At 40.8% G+C, this 16,558-nt stretch overlaps 1 protein-coding gene across 1 annotated transcript in view; it reads right to left on the minus strand.

Annotated features, from left to right (window-relative positions):
• Tafa1 (TAFA chemokine like family member 1) overlaps positions 1–14,327 on the minus strand; it is a 487,762-nt gene extending 473,435 nt beyond the window's left edge. Inside the window, exons 1-2 of the mRNA XM_032906045.1 lie at positions 13,872–14,327; positions 11,754–11,874 (exon numbers count right to left, since the gene is read on the minus strand). Of these exons, the coding sequence (XP_032761936.1) occupies positions 11,754–11,871 (118 nt within the window). The 5' untranslated portion in view covers positions 11,872–11,874; positions 13,872–14,327. The remainder of the gene's footprint in view (positions 1–11,753; positions 11,875–13,871) is intronic.
• Positions 14,328–16,558: the final 2,231 nt, after the last annotated feature.

Here is a 16,558-nt window from a genome sequence, read left to right on the forward strand (position 1 = left end):
TCCCTACGTTTTCTCTAACATCCGTCATGCTTTTGTACATTTTGCTTTGCATGGAACAATGACAATGATGCTAGACAACATATAGGGTGGTGTTGCAGGTAACCTGTGGTAGAGAAGGGATCGTGCCACACTGGACTCTGTATACAGTAAATGGAGGTGTCACTCAGACACTAGAAAACATCCCCAGTGTGTAATCCCAAGCCATGCCCCACACTAGAGGGACCTAACAAATCAATGATCATATTTAGGCGTTCTTGGTAGAATGAAAGGATGTCCTGCCTCACAAGGTTATTATGAATACTCATGTTTAGGCTCCACATTTGTTCATCAGCAAATGTTCATTTGCCCTGCTGTGTGTAAACGTGGTTTCCAGGATGACCAACACTTCCTACCTCCCAGAACATATGAACTTATGTTGTATAGGCATAACTTTAAAAAAAAAATGTCATCTCTAGTATAACAGAAAAAAATTCACTGCACCTAGTAGGTGGCAAGTGACATTTGATGATTATCATATATTGAATGTATGCTATGTTAAACATAAAATCGAGAGGGGATGTTTTAGGAAGGTATGAAGAGTAGATTATAGATAAATTGAAAGTATACAGGAATTTTAGAGGCAGAAAGGTTTAAGCAGGAGTCAGGGTGAGATGGGGAATATGAGGGAACAGGAGACAGTTAACCAAAATGAAGAGTGTGGGAAAAGCCATATCTACTACATTATAACCCAGTTAAAAATATAACTGAAAGGGATAGTAGATCATATGCCATATGGAAGCACAGTGAAGGAGTACTGAGTTCTGGAAGTGAGGGACTATGACAGCTCAGCCCTATATAGAACATCTGTACTGCCCTGCCTGCCCCAAGGGTCAGAGAACATCAAGGAAGAGAGTATAGACAATGATCACCTATTGATCTTGTAGGCCTGATAGAAGAGTAGAGATTGGCAAGCCACAAGCCATGAATTAATTCACTGTATCTTTTAGTTAATACTGGAAGCAACTGTCAAAAGTGTCGTCCAACAAATGTTCACCCAGTGACCTCAATTCCAGAGTACCTTTCTGGGATGTGACACTTTTGCATTCTTGGCAGACAAAATGCAAGGAGGAACCAAGTGAATTCCATTAGATGTAACAGTATCTAGGAAGCTTCCAGAAACAACGTTCCCCTGCCTTCCATCCCTTGGCTTGATATGAGGGTTGACTGAGCTCTCAGTGCGGCAATGATTATTTTTCATTTAAACTCCAGTCGTATAATTGTCTTGACGAACGTGGATTTCAGACTTTCATAACCATAGCTCAGTGAAGAAGAGAAATATCCAGTTCCCACCTATCACACCTTTCTAATAGAAAAAGTCCTAGGAGACAAGGTCCTGGCAAGAAGCCTGTATGACACTGTTTGTGTGAAACAAGATGAGCCTACTAGCAGAATCTTTTAAAGCAATGTTTTAGCTCTGTGAACAAGAAAAGGTAGCACGAGAACACATAGATGTCCACAGTGAGTGTCTGCACAGTGTCACTCTACCAGAAATAAATGTACATAGAGTGATCAGGTACATACTTTTCAGCAATTAGAATCTAGATGACCACTACCATCACCTGCTTCTCTCACTAGGGTCTTTCCAAGTAGCTGAGGGTGGTCTTGAACTTCCAACTGAGCCCGGGGTTCTATGTATGTGCCTCCATACTTTATGGGGTGCTGGGGATAAAACCCAGGGCTTCGTCTATTCTAGGCAAACATTCTACCAGTCCAACGTCAGATCAATCACCCTTGCACTGTAATTCAGGATTAAGTTAATGGCTAGTCTTCTTCAGCAATTTGAAACACAAGATAAGGAACTGTGTATCCTTCGCACAACAGGGCTAACCAAACAGTACATAGCAAAGTAATTGATAATGAGAAAACTAAACCAACAGCGACTTATAATTAAAAACTAGGCCACAGCAATTGAAAATCACTAACAACTAAGACAACACTCACGATATACTGATAACAAATTGCTTTTCCTCAAATGGGAAGGATTATAATTATCTGTATGCAGGAACGTCTCAGCATTTCTAAGCGCTTGCAGGCAGGGTTCCTACGAGAATACCAAATTAAGGATGCTCAGGAACCTCAGTTGTATGTCATTTGCCGGAGAATGATGACATCAGTGGCTTTCCATTAAGTTACCTTTATTCTTGCATGAAATAAATGCACTTGTTTAAGGAACAACAGTGAAAAGATAATTTTGGCTTCCAGGATATATTTATGACATAGTAGTCAGTTGCAAACTAGATTCTGAGAACTTTAATAAAATATTAAATTAAGAGTTTTATGTGTGCATCACAAGTACTTCTGGAAGCTTCTCTTAGTTTTATTACATTTACCGATTACCATTTCTCCCAAGCCTTAATTTAAAAGAAAATTCATTATTTTTTTTTTAGCTGAGATTCACAGAAGACCTCTGATTAGAACAATGGCCTCATTATACAGAAGTTCTCAGTTAACTAGAGCCCCCGTAATAACAATTCCTCTGCATATTAAAAGCACAGGTTCAAGTGTTTGTGCTTGTTGGGCAAAACTCAGAGCAGGATTCAAGTGTGCACACAATTTTAAACCAAGCCAACCCAGATAAGCCTACAATGTCCCCCACCCTATTGACCTTGCCTCTCTTGACTTGGCTTGCATAAATCTATGTCATAAATTCTTTAGGAATAAAAAGTGTGGGAGCTGGAGATAATCTTGTCTGGCAGCCTGAAGGAAGTCTGCCATTCTTAGTCGAGATCTGTAGTCCTCACCTGATATTTATGATAAGGAAAGTACACATGAAGGTTAAGATCCAGGATCGCTTTCAAATATCAGATAATCTTCCTACATTGGGCTAGGCTCAGAGGCAGCTCAGAACAAGTTCATTTCTCAAGACGTGTGTCTATTCCTCAGTTATCTCTGCCATTGGCGCCTTCTAATGCCCCACCCCCACTGCCATCTGTTTCAATTATTGCTGTTATCATTAGGTTTTTTTTTGTTTTTTGTTTTTTGTTTTTTTTTTGTCTTTCTCACCTACAAGTTGTCTATAAAGTTTAATTGGTTTCAGCCAGAGCCTCTTTGGAAGGGGTATTTTTGCAATGAATCTTTCTACATGGATTGGATAAAATGCACAAACCAGTTTTTGGAAGCAGTTTAAAGATTCCTTATCTTACAGCATACATCACTAGCAATAGAACACATGGATTGCTTCCTTGACGTGTGAATAGTTTTCATTCATTCTTTCCAACCATTGCCACTAGAGCCTTAGTGATGGGCAGCTTTGTTGGGGGGAGAGTGTATGCTAAACCTTAGCCTCTGAGTCCTACTCTAAGGTCATGTCTCTTTACTGTATCTGATCCTTTTCCACAGTATGTGAGTGTTACAATATACAACAGATTTGTTTAGGTAACATGAAGCCCAGTTGAGCAGCAAGTATTAACTGAAGAATGATTCAATCTTTATTCCATAGGAAGCTTGGCCTGCTGACCCTAATTTTGGATGTGTAGTTAATTACTAGAACATGGTAATACTTCCCTTCAACTTAGGTGCTTTATTGAAATCTAGGAGCTGGAATTCTGAGAATTGTGTAACTCAGTCAGTCCATTCTCTATCCACAGAACTGAGAAACACGGCAATCCCTCTGGATATGTATCCTTAGATGGTTTTGATTTAGGATTGAATGACACAAAGCATCCTAAAAGACAATGTCTAGTCAGGATGTAGTAGAGGTAAATACTGGTCATGCCATGAAAACAGTGACCATACCAGAGGGCCTCAGGGTCTTCTACTCTGTAGGATCTGGGATAAGACTTGTCTTGATGTCTTTCTTACATGAAGGAAGTCTTTAATCAACAGAGAGACCACTCATTATTCAATCCAATTTCTGGGAAGAAAGATTCATGATAACGCTATTTCTGTTTTCATTTGGGGCCTGCTGTTACATAACATCAAGAGGGAGAAGAAAGAGTGGGCTTACACAGTTTCTCATGTGCTTTGAGGATACCTTAGGGGGATTCAATTAGTTTACACAACTCGTTTAAAAAAATAATTCATCTTTTCTTTATCCCAGAGAAGAGGAAAATTGCCTATCTGGTGTTCTCTTTGCTACAAAGATGTAGTGATTTTCCTCTCTTGAAATCAAAAGACTTGGACACTGAAAGGTTGTTCTCAGCCTGTTAGGGGGAACTTTCTCTTCATTCCTCCAAGCTCATCCCTACAAGGCTATTCAAACCTAAAAGGTGGAAAGGAAGCTCATTGTCTAAAATAAAAATTCTTAAGCATTTAACATATGACTAACTCTATAAATATAATCTTTATATATCCGCGTCTGTAAGTGCATTTTAGAGTAGTATTTCTTCAGATAATTTTGCTTAGTAAAATAGGTGTCAAACATCAAACATTTAAGTATCTATACAGAAACATATATAGCTATATACATATATGCTATACTGATTATTTGTGATGTCTGTCAATATCCATTTGAATGATATCCATATTATAATCCCACATACAAATATTAATCCAAAATATTCTTGTGCTCACACATCGAAACACACACACACACACAAACATACACGACACACATGACACACAAACACACACACACGCACGCACATACACACATGTCATAACAACTAACAAAGAGTTCACCGTTTTACCAAAACCTTTATCAATTTTTTTAATTGCATAATTTAGCAAGTATCTTCTGTCCATCTACTGTATGTCAAGCACATTAATAATAGGGAGATATACAGGATGAATAAAAATTCAGAATTCTCTTCTCCCACATTTCTCAATGCATGTAATGTGAGTGGACATTGTCAATGCATCCCAAATAAAAAAAGGAATGTTTGCAAAATATAGATAAACAGTATTGTTTCTTATTTTCAACTCTTTCCAGAACTTTCATACATTTAGGGTATGCTTCTCCTAAACCAGAATATAGTATAGAGCAATTGCTTCCCCAACTTTCAACCCCATTGCCCCAATAAGGATCTTTATGATTCAGAATTTGAATTATAAGGCTTACTTCTTCAATTAATATGAGGCTGTTAGGGAAGAAGCTTCCTGATAGTTTCTTTTCCATCTCCCTTCCATTTTTGTTTATTTAAAATAGTGTTTGATTGACTTCTAATATAATCATTAAAACTCTAGAGCTAATTTTTAATACTTTCATTAAAAAACAATGTATGCTCATATCACAATGAATTAAAAATCCTAAGCCATGACTATGGCTCTCTTGACCTCTCAGCAAATGTGTTTACCTGCAAATAATTTACATAAAATTAGGACCATCAGCATGATGTCATAGACTTGGAGGGACACAAGAGACCTTACCCTTTCCTGAAAATATATAGGCAGCCATAAGCTTTGGAGGGAGACACAACAGTTTTCCTCAGTGGCTTTGTCACTGGTAAGTTGCTCATGCTCCAGTAAATAACAGCCCCAAATATTCCTACAAGAAATCCTAATTAATCTCATTGGTTTCACACATCTTATGTATACTTATATAAAGACATAATGGGGCTGGAGAGGTGGTTCAGTAGTTAGGAGAATGCTAACTGTTATCACAAAGCATGTGGGTTTTTTCCCAGCATCCACATTGAATAGCCCACAACCACCTGTAACTCCAGCTCCTGGGCGTTCAATACCTGTGCACTTGCACTCCTGGGTACAGGCTCACCCACAGACACTTGCACACACACACAATTCAAAATCAAAATAAACCTTAAAAAAGACATGAAGAAGAGAGGAACTAATTAGCAAGAAGAGGAAAAAGAAGAGTGAAAGAAGACCAAGGCATCATGGGAGGAGGCGGAACGTGAACAAAATCATCATATGTGGGCATGAAAGCGTAGAGCAAAACCCATTTTGTGTATAAATATATGCAAATTAAAATTAAACCATCTGAGTCATTTGAGGATTTTCTTCATATTCCACTGAAGTACTGGCATGCCATGAATGATGCTCATAACCTTTTGATAGATTTTTTTTTTGCATTTCTTCAAATTATTTTACAATAGTATTCTGCTCCTTGTTCCCTTCATTCGGCGCCATGTCTGAGGGATTTTTTCCACATGAGCACACATAAACATAATTCATCCTTTGTACTGGCTACACTGAATCCCATTGGGTAGATGTGTGGCATAATTTATTTTAGCAATCCCATTTTGATGGAGCTGAAACTCTGGTTTGCCATTAGAACCATTGCTGCAATGACTAGACCTCAACAATAAACTTTTTCACACCTGTCCAATTCCTTTCCTAGGGATAAGCATCTAGAGGCAGAAGTGCCTGTCTCTAGTCACACATTTCACACTTTGAGAGAGCTCACTCTAAAGCAGTGGGAAAGTGGTTCGTCAGCTTCAGTGTAGTCAAACTGAAATGTTTTTGCAGTATTTCAGGTTGAGAGGTCAGCTCGTCATCTCCAATGAAGTTTAAGAAATTAGTAATTGGCAACTAATGTTCATTTGTGCCAGTACTGAATACTTTAGTTTGCGGTGAAATATAATGCCTTGTGTCCTTAGCTACAAATCGGAGGCATAGTCCTGTGCTCAAATTGGTAGCCATTTATATGGTATTGTCACCATTCTTGTCCAAGTTCATGGCAGTGACAGGAAATATATATCTATATCTCTACTTGGCCCTGGTATTTAGGGTTTTATTTGATGGCCATAGCTGCACTCTGACTCTTGAAGGAGGTCACTATCATCGATCAGATGATCAATGCGTTATCACTAGCATCAGCTTACACCAAATAACAGCTTGTCTGCTCCAATCCTAACACCAATCCACTACACTTAGCGACTTCGCTCTAGTAGGCATTCCTAAAAGGAAAATGTACAGCCACAGTTGGACACACTAGTTCTTACACACCAAACCTAGAAAGCAACCCTTTATTGAAAAGCACCTTGGCATCTAAAACATATCCCCTCAGGCAGTTTTCTAAAATGCAGCTTTTAGTGGTAGGGTACAAGCTAATGTAGTAAGACATGTACAAATTTTTATTGATTTACCCCAAATCCTCATGTTAAAATAGGTGGTGATGTCCACTACGTAATAAAGTCATAAATGTGGACTTCTAATGTATATAGCTTGCTTAATACAACTTTAAATCTTGGTCCAGTATAAATCCTATAGACATTCTATTCAGAGCAAGCTTTTGTAGATCATGTCCAACGTCAATGAAATCATCGCATTGACTCAAGAACAAATGATTCACTGTTTACTTCTAACTTGTGCCTCACGTAATTGATAGGGATATAGGTTTATTTTACTAAAGAATCTCAGGGATTCGTGTCTTGCAAAAGAATTTTGAGAAGATTCCTATTCTATTGTGTAAAAGACACCCTCTGACAAACACACCCACACTCACCCACATATTCCAAATAAAGTAAACATTAAAATTGTCATCGTAAGTCACTTATCCGTACCAGAAGCAAGCACAATCTTAAATTGGAAGGGTTAGTTGACAGAGCATTTGTCCTTTGTCTCCCTTGCACCTTCTGTTGGGTGTGAGGAACATAGGCTGTTGTAATTACGGGAAACAATAGAGATGCTACATTTGAGTTTTCATCGTGGAGTCGGTCTTCTAAAAATTAACTGGCCTTCTACAGCTTGGTATGGGGATGGGGCGGGGGCACAAGTGTTTTTCAAGTTGTCATAGCAACTTCCTACGTCGTTCCCCAGATAAAAACCTATTCCAATATTCAATTATTGAAACTGTGAATCTGTTAATCTATAGCTCATTTTACTCACTTATGTAATTTTAAATTTCAGTTTCATTTGATTGAGTGTTTTAATCTCCCTTAACTAGTGAGTAAGTGAAAATAAATGGTGCATTCCTAATACTGTAAATATGAAAAATAGAAAGTACTTAGGGGCTGCACGCAAATACATTAAAATCAGTCAGTGTTCTAGTTAACACATTCTCATTCTGTTTGTGTGCAAACCCACTACACTGAGGAGACAGATCACAAATGTATGGCCTTACAAAAACACTGTCCCAATTTCATGTTATGACAGCAGAAATTGGCCCAAATCTCTAACCATTTCCCCTAACAGGCCCTGGCTTGCTGGTGCCATCCAGGTGAGGCGCAGTCTCAACACGGGGAACGGCTCGTCAAATTCCTCTCATCTGTCAGCGTAGTGGATTATTTCTTGAGAGACTGAAATTGCCTGCTTGCAATCTGAGCACCATCAATCTTGCTGTGGAGGGCACTGGGAAGCTGCCTGTGAGGTGCTGACTGGAGGGGGAGGGACCACCATTCCTAAGCAGGTGAGGGTGACTGTAGAGCCCTCCTCCACACACACCCCACCTCTCTCTCTCTCTCTCTCTCTCTCTCTCTCTCTCTCTCTCTCTCTCTCTCTCTCTCTCACATACACACACACACACAGACTCTTAATCAAAGATTTGTCATTTTGCACATTTCTACATACCTGGCATGCATGCCCAGTGCGCTGTTCTGCCTTGTGAAGGGACCTATTTTTCAAGCTTAGGCAAATGTAGCCAGGCCAGAGCCAGCTACTGTCTCATTTTTTCTCATCATGTCATTTATTCACACCAATCTGAGGGAATGAGATTATGTTTTCCCTTTTGTTGCTCGTTTATCCAACTATTTACTTATTTATTTGCTCATTTAGGGGTGGATTGCTACATAAGTGGCCCTGGTTTTTGTGTTTGTTTATTTGTTTGTACACACATTTCATTAGTGTCCCTGACCGTTTAAGACCCACAGTGAAAAATGCCACACTTATCTGAGCAAAAAAAAAAAAAAAAAAAAAAAAATAAAAATAAAGAAGAAAAGAAACAAATGTTTACTCTTAAAAACCCAAACAGGAGAGCACATTAAAGAGTGACTGAACTGATTTAGAGGATTACTAGGACCAAAATTGACCATTTTCATCTCTGCAGCTATTGGGGAAATCCTAAGGAAGTTGTTGAATAAGCACATTACAAAACCCACTGGACTTCCAAATCAATGTAATTTTAATCCCTCTGCACTTGAAAAGGCATAGATAGTTCCTCCTTCCGGACAGTAAGGCTGAGATACGGCTCAGAGAGTGAGTATTTGGGAGTAGAGCTGTCAGCAGCATAGTTCCTGGGAATATTTAAGGTAAAGCTCCAACATGTATTGGCTGGTAGTGAGCGAGCTCTATGGTAGATAAGGGGAAACATGAGTAATGAGTTTAATTTCAGTCAGAATCGTGTATCTGTTTCTCAATTTAAAAAATCATGGAATTTTAATAAGGCCTAAGATGATATGAATTTTTGTTACACATAATAATAGCCCCAGTCTCCATAAGCAAATAAACACACTGTGCGAGAGTCCACTACACAGTTTATGACATGTTCTTTTCCTTCTTTCTTTTGTTTTGTTTTGTTTTGTTTAATGACTACATGCACAGCAAAAAGAGAGGTAATCGCTGGCACATCCTAGCCATGCATCGCTGGAAAACAACACGAGCAACAAGCTTTTGTCCTGGCCCAGTCGATTTATTCAGCAGTAGGAACTGTAAAATTTGACTTGATCAACACCCATAACATACAGGTTGCAGCCCCTTACCCAGAATGTCAGCCATGCCTGATATTTACAGGAAAAAAAATCACAATGCACATAGCACTACCCATTTCCTAGGAAGCTGTCGCCTCGTCCCCCTTCCCTGTCTCCTGATGGGTAAATTAGTGCAAATATGAAAAGCCACTTATCCAAGGTCATATCACCAAAGTTAAGTGACAGAGAGATGTTGACTAGTCCCTGACCCCCACCAACTGCCACCTACTTCAGGTAACCCCAGGAGTGGCTGGCCCCTTAAATGGGCTCCTGAACTGACATGGCCTTAAAGTTATAGACTATATCTAATGCTTCTCAAAGAGATTCCCTGGTATAGTCAGGTTGTGTACTACAGGGTAGTTTCCCCTCTCAGGCAGAATCACACGGACACCACCTTCATTGGCCACCATTCTTTGGGTGGCTTCAGGCTAGTCACCCAGCCCCTCCAAACTTCTACTTCTGTTGTCTGGGAAAAGAGGGTAAACTATACCGACTTGACTCATGCAAAGATTGAAATAACAATCTGAATTAACCCTGAACACGGTGCCTTGCACTGTCCGGATTAATGGTTCTTTTATCTCATTGTTAAGTATTACAGAGAAGGCACATTTCCCAGGTTATTTGTATGACTATGTAACAAGCTGAAGACTTTTCTTGCCAGAACAGATTGGTGATTAAGTGATTGGAGGTAGCTCAGGGATCCCCAAATCAAAGATTGTGTTCCCTCCATGTTGGCACTGAAGCTTCTGGCAGGAATCTGGCGCTTCGCGTGCCAGGGTCTGCACACAGGACACAGAAAACACAGGCGAGCAGCACCCACCCGGCAGCAGAGTGGTTTCCATGCCCACCCGCAGGGGCACCAGCGCCCCCTCTCTCCCTCGCTGACCCGACTTACAAAAAGAAGGCGGCTGGGACGGGGGACAGCTGGCCTCCGCCCCCAGCCCTCCTCTGCACCTAAGGGCTGCAGACTCAGCAGGCGGGCTCTGGCATGCACCCTCCCATCTCTTTCCAGTCTGCCCTAGACTGGAAACTGAGCCCCGGGAGGCAGCAAAAGACACCGGGAGAGGGGTTGGAGAAGGCCGAAACAAGAGCAGGGGATCACGGTTAAGGTTGTGGCGCCACAAAAGACAGCACGCAGACTGCGGACCTGCCGCACGGAGAAACCCTGAGGATGGCAGGGGGCCAGGGAAGAGGGACCCGGAGGGAGGGGCGGCAGCACCCACGAACCGAGGAGCGGGAACTTGGACGTGCAACTGGTCCCCCGGAACGTTGGGCTTCACCATCAGAGGGTACCACCAAGGACTTTGAGGTAGGGGGTGCGACGAAAGGACACAAAGGCTAAACACAGCTATGCAGAAAACGGAAGGAAACCTTTCTGAGAACCAACCAGGAAGCTTAAGAACAATCGAAACCCGGAGCGACTTTGTAATGAGAAAGCTGAAGAGGCAAAGAAAGAAAAAAAATCCAGATTGGAGAGTGAGGGAAGGGAAGAGTTAGAAGCCGAGCAAAGCAAACTGCGCCAGGAACTAAAAGGAAAAATAAATCAATAAAGGAAATTTTCAAAAAACCATGCCAAAGCGAACTTGTTCCTGAAACTGCCAACAGAGGGAGGAAAAAAGGGTGGGGGCACCGAACATACTGGAGAAACCAAAAGTAAAGAAAGGAAGGGAGAGAAGACAGGATGCAAATTAAACCAGACACGACATAGTAAGTCACTGTTTCCTTTTCTTTTTCATTGACAACTTCTAAAGTTAGTCTGGTCATTAACGCAGCTGTAGACTCTTTAGCCACATAGACTGAAAAGACCGTATCTGCACTAGGTATAAACTCGCCCCAGGGAATACATGCTTCCTCCCAATCCTCTAGTTTTGAAAGTTTCCCCCACCTTTGGTAGAGTAATTTGCTATTGTCCAAATCATTCTCCCGAGCAAGGTGTGTGGAAGAGAATTGGGGGTGGAGCGGGCGCACCTCTAGAGAAACCCACCTTTCCTGAGAAATTAACAGAAATATCTCTGAGGCGTTTTTTGGTACACTCTCCTTCCCCCAGAGCATCCAGCCCACAACATGTCTTAGAATTCAAAGGCAAACTGCCCACACGATAGCAATTTCTGTCACTTGCATTCCGCCATCTGTTGAAGAGACCATGGTGAGCCTGGAGGAGTCTCCCGAGGAGCCAGCTCCCCCACTTACCTGGCCTGTGCAGGTGGTGCTGCTGGAAGGTATGTTGGAGTGACCCATGGCAAAGCAGCATCGCACAAGCACTTATCCACAAGTACAGGACCCAGGACATTGCAGAGACCATTGTCATTCTCTAAAGAGAACATCAGACAAGAACAGGTTACTCCTGGCTTCAAGCCCCCAGAGTAGTATGGCCCACTGAGGAGAGAAGGGAGACCTCAGACATAGTGCTCTCTTGCTACTTGGCTGGCTAGAAAGAACATTACTGTAGAGGTCATGCTGGGGAGTAGGACTGAAGACCCTTTCCAGAATCTCATAAAGATGTCCCTTAAGTTCTGTAAGAGGCCAATGATTGCCAAAAAAAAAAAAAAAAAAAAAAGCACAAAAATAAAGTTGGTCAGTATTAACTAGGCAGATTCAAACATTACACCTCCGTGGAGATATCCAGTTTTACACAAAGATCTGCGAACTAGTTTTCCCAGGCATTCAGTAGCTGTAGACTTACTTGATCATTCTAACTTCATTGCAAGTCTGACATAAGCCTGGAAGAAAAGAGTGGGCTCTTTTTTTTTTTTAATTCTACAGTCATGAATTTTTAATCGCAATGCTGTCTTCTAAACTAAGTAATCATTTCTCAGAGGCATGTTGTAATCTCCCGATAGAACGGATCTTTCTGACTAGACTTGAAATCAGAAGGCATTGTGTCTTCAGCCAGAATGAGTTTCAGAGGCAAGGTCTGGGCGTCTATCCTACAGCAAGCAGTAATTTACAGGACTGCTTTGCCTCCTAAGATCCCATTGTGGCATTTGCCGGAGCACTGATGAATATTTATATACAGGTGGTGTGTGTATTTATATGGGTAAGCATATACCTTTTCTCAGGCACTGAAACTTTGACAGTCTTATCTGCACCTATGAGCACCTCAGGAGCTCCAGAAGCTCAACGGCGCTACATATTGTCCGATTTCCCCAACAGCATCTTGTGCTGCATTTCATATAGCCAAATTAATCAAACCTGAAGCATTGTCCTTAGTCAGCCAGTAACAGGAAGCATCCCCTATATAAGGATTCATTAAGTGACACGCTTTTCTCTCTGAGAGCTCAGAGAGGGACTGTGCAATCAAGGTGGTGCACCTTTCCTCTGTCAAATGACACCCTTCAAGAATTTCCACTATCTACTGAAAACCTGCTCGTGACCTCCCAGTATGCCTTCCTTATCTGTGGAAATTGGTACTCTTTTAAAAGCTGTGATATTCAACAAAAATAGACATTATGCACACACACACACACACACACACACGTATGTGCATAGTTCTGAATAATTTGCAGGTTTCGGGGAGATGGAGTGTTTGAGAAGGGCTTTGAGGATGATAATACATAAATGTGACAACTGTAATTAAGTGCAAAGTGGGAAAACATTCTTTTTAGCAGCATGGAGCCATCCATGCCCCCAGGCAGTGACTCAGATGGACCAGTCACTTTCTAATTAGTTTCTAGTTTGGTGGCCCACTGTTTACTTTTGTATACAGCGTGCTTTGTCTCATTGTTTTCCGAACTAGCAGGGTAGCATAGATACACTCTCATCAGCTGAGGTAAATAACAACTCCCCTCCTGTGACTCCCCAAAGGAATGCATTTTAGAACCTTTCAGAATAGCCTGCAAATTACAGAGAGACAAAACAGAGGTGACCCGGTACGCATTTGCTATTCATCCATCACTGTTAAAATGCACTGGAAATTTAACTCAGGGAAAAAAGTCTAACCATCATCAAACTTAACGATTCTTCAGAGACTCTCCTTCTGCTCATTTAACCCACTCGAGCTTAGCACACACAACATGCTGTGACTTGACAATTACAAGGCTTCCTTCTTTTCTCTCTCTCTCTCTTCTCTCTTCTCTCTCTCTCTCTCTCTCTCTCTCTCTCCCTTTCTTTCCTTCCCAGTTAACTTTCTGTAATTCTCAGCATTACTTCCCAAGCTCCTGCATATCTCTTCTTTTGGTTTTTCCCTGACAGAGCTCTGCTCTGTGGCAGTGTTTCCACCCCCCAAATAATGCATCTAGTATTGCATACTTCTCTGACTATGTTGCAAATCTGCTTTCTGAATCTTAAATCTTACAGAGGCTTTCTTACCTGAAAAATCCAGCCAAGAGCAGGGCACTCTCCTAGTGTTCATTGGAAAGAGCTAACACTTTTTAAAATCCATCTGTGCCACAGTTCTGAGATTTTTTTTTCAAAGAGAATGCTTCCCAGCAGTTCTTTATTAGGAATTGAAGGAAAAAAAAAAGCACGCTTCCCTCTTCCAGTCCTGTTTCCACAGTTGTGAAGACGCTGGGTTCGTTCACTGTATTGTCAGAAAAGGAACCAAGGTTTGAGGGGTGGAAACCTTGTCATGTTCACCTTTAAATCATCCCCTGGCGTCACCTCTGTCTGACGAGACCTTTGAAGTGATGGTGAGCTAATGTAGTTTCCTGAAGAGAAGCAGTTTATAGCCACGGACAGACCATCCCTACTCCAGTGCATTCAGGACAGAGTTAGGCAGCGAAATGTAGGAGCAGGGCTGCTATACCTCCGTAAGTAGCAGGAGTCTGTTTCAGTACACCCCTCCTCTCTAAAGTCTCACATGTCTTAAAGTGACATTACCCTCGATTATAGATAAGGTAAATTCTAATGACCGCCCTTAACTCTCCGTTGACTCAAGCCGTGCTTTAACACGATATTGCCTGATAGTCTCTGGTGGAGGTTTTGGGTTTTTGTTTTTGTTTTTGTTATTTGCGTGTGTGTGTGTATGTTTTGTTTTATTTTATTTTCTTATACCATTCTCATGCCAAAGGACTGAGAAGGGAAAGAAAAATGAAAGACAAGAAAGCATCATGTAACATAGTATAGTGTTCATGGCTTTTAAGCTTCACACAGTAATTGGGAAAGTGAAGCATGTACTAGGTCTAACCTCTGACCCTTCTTGCCAGCAAGCTAACGGGACAGAGCTAGGCTTATCCTGAATTTTTTTTTCTTGGTTCGTTGTTTTGTCAGCTATTTCTTGAAATACAATTTGTCTAGAATATAACTGATGTTTGTGTTCCTAAGAAAACCTTTGGAGTTATTTAACATGTTTAATAAGTAGAAATATATCATTGCTGGCACCAGAGACTGAGTTATGATGAATAAATATGTTCAAAGTTCTTTGTAAAAAAAGTATTTTTTGCTCTCTTTAAATAGCATGCTGAGAAGGGAAGGGAAAGCACTCAGAAGTTCAGCTGCATCTCTAGTACGATGGTGTGAACCCCGGCTTCCCTGGAAATATACTATGATTGTACTTAAACTTCTGAGACGCATGGGAGATGACCTACTTTTCCTTTATAGGCTGCTCCGGTGATAATTCTCTGAAATGCTCATTCAGTTGCTTCACACATCGCTTACATCACACCTACTATGTGACAGAGGCTTGGGATAAAGCAGAGAGCAAGACGTGTATGATTCCCGATGTCAAAGGGTCACATTGCCTTAAGACCTCTACATTATTTTCAGAACCGAGATGGTTCTCTCAATTTTCTTGCCTTGAGAACTTCAAAGTTTCTGAGAATTCCTTTGCCTTTTGTGGGCATTATAAAGAAGGCTGAATGCTGGGAGCATCTTTGAGAACAACCTTCTTTCCTATGCTCTACAAAGTGAAAGACGAGACAGTCTTGGTGTTTTATCAGTCCTTCCCACTGGTCTTTCAATGATAACACCCCTCCCCTTTCTTCTTCCGTTCCTCCCTCCCTCCCTCTTTCCTCCCTCCCTCTTTTCTTTCGTACCTCCCTCCCCTCAATACACACACAAGTTCGATTTCAAAATAACAATCAAGTTAGTTGAGAATGACAGAGTTTTAGTTTGACTTTGTATGCTTATTTCTGTGGTTCATTATTGCTGTCTTAGTTCATGGGTGTCTATAGGACACTTATTCTCTTGCTGCAGAGTCAAAACAACAATAGAAACAGCCACAGGGACAGGAGTCAGAGTTCACCACACCTTCCCCATGTGCTGCCACTGTTCTGAACTCTCTCTTGTAAGACATGATCTAAAGTGTTTTACTAACTCAAGAGGACAGGCATTGTCCTCATCCTTATCCCACAAATGGGGAACATGGAGGGAAACTGAGAAAGCAAATAAAACTCTTCCAAGGTGACAGGCACAAAGCAGCCGTGTGACCTCCCAACTCAAACGCTCTGTACTACGAGAGCCTATCTCTTCAGTATGTCAATAAGGGGATTTATGAAAAAATAATTTTAAAAAATCTGCCTTTATATTTTTTATGTGTTTTACAGTAAGGCAGTTTCAAAATTTATTAGTCATTGCCTCTAGAGACATAGATTATTCTAGACATTTGAAACATCCAGGTGTTCATGACAGCGTTTGTCCCATGATTTCTGGGGCTTCTAACTTTGGTTTGCAAGTGAATTTACATTAAATATAAATTCACATATGCTAATAATGCTACCATTTTGAAATACTATAATCTTATTTTCATGTCTAGGGATAAAACAAAGGACTAACCTGGTTCCTGTACTATAATTCAGTTTTAAAACAGTTGAAGCATGGACTCGTGGGTCATGTTCAAGGCACTGTAGAAAAAGTTATATATATAGATATACATACATAAATTTATACATGCAGATATAGCTAAAATATTTGCCATGACTTCTATACATGTATATGATGAGTGAAACGAACAAAGAATGTCCACATCATTCCATCTATTTCTTCCCAAAAGATACTTTACAATCTATTATCTCCCAGCCAGTGATCATCTCCTTCATCATATAAGTAAGCATCAGCAA

Source organism: Rattus rattus, chromosome 6 (assembly GCF_011064425.1).
Source record: "Rattus rattus isolate New Zealand chromosome 6, Rrattus_CSIRO_v1, whole genome shotgun sequence".
NCBI classification, from domain to species: Eukaryota; Metazoa; Chordata; class Mammalia; order Rodentia; family Muridae; genus Rattus; species Rattus rattus.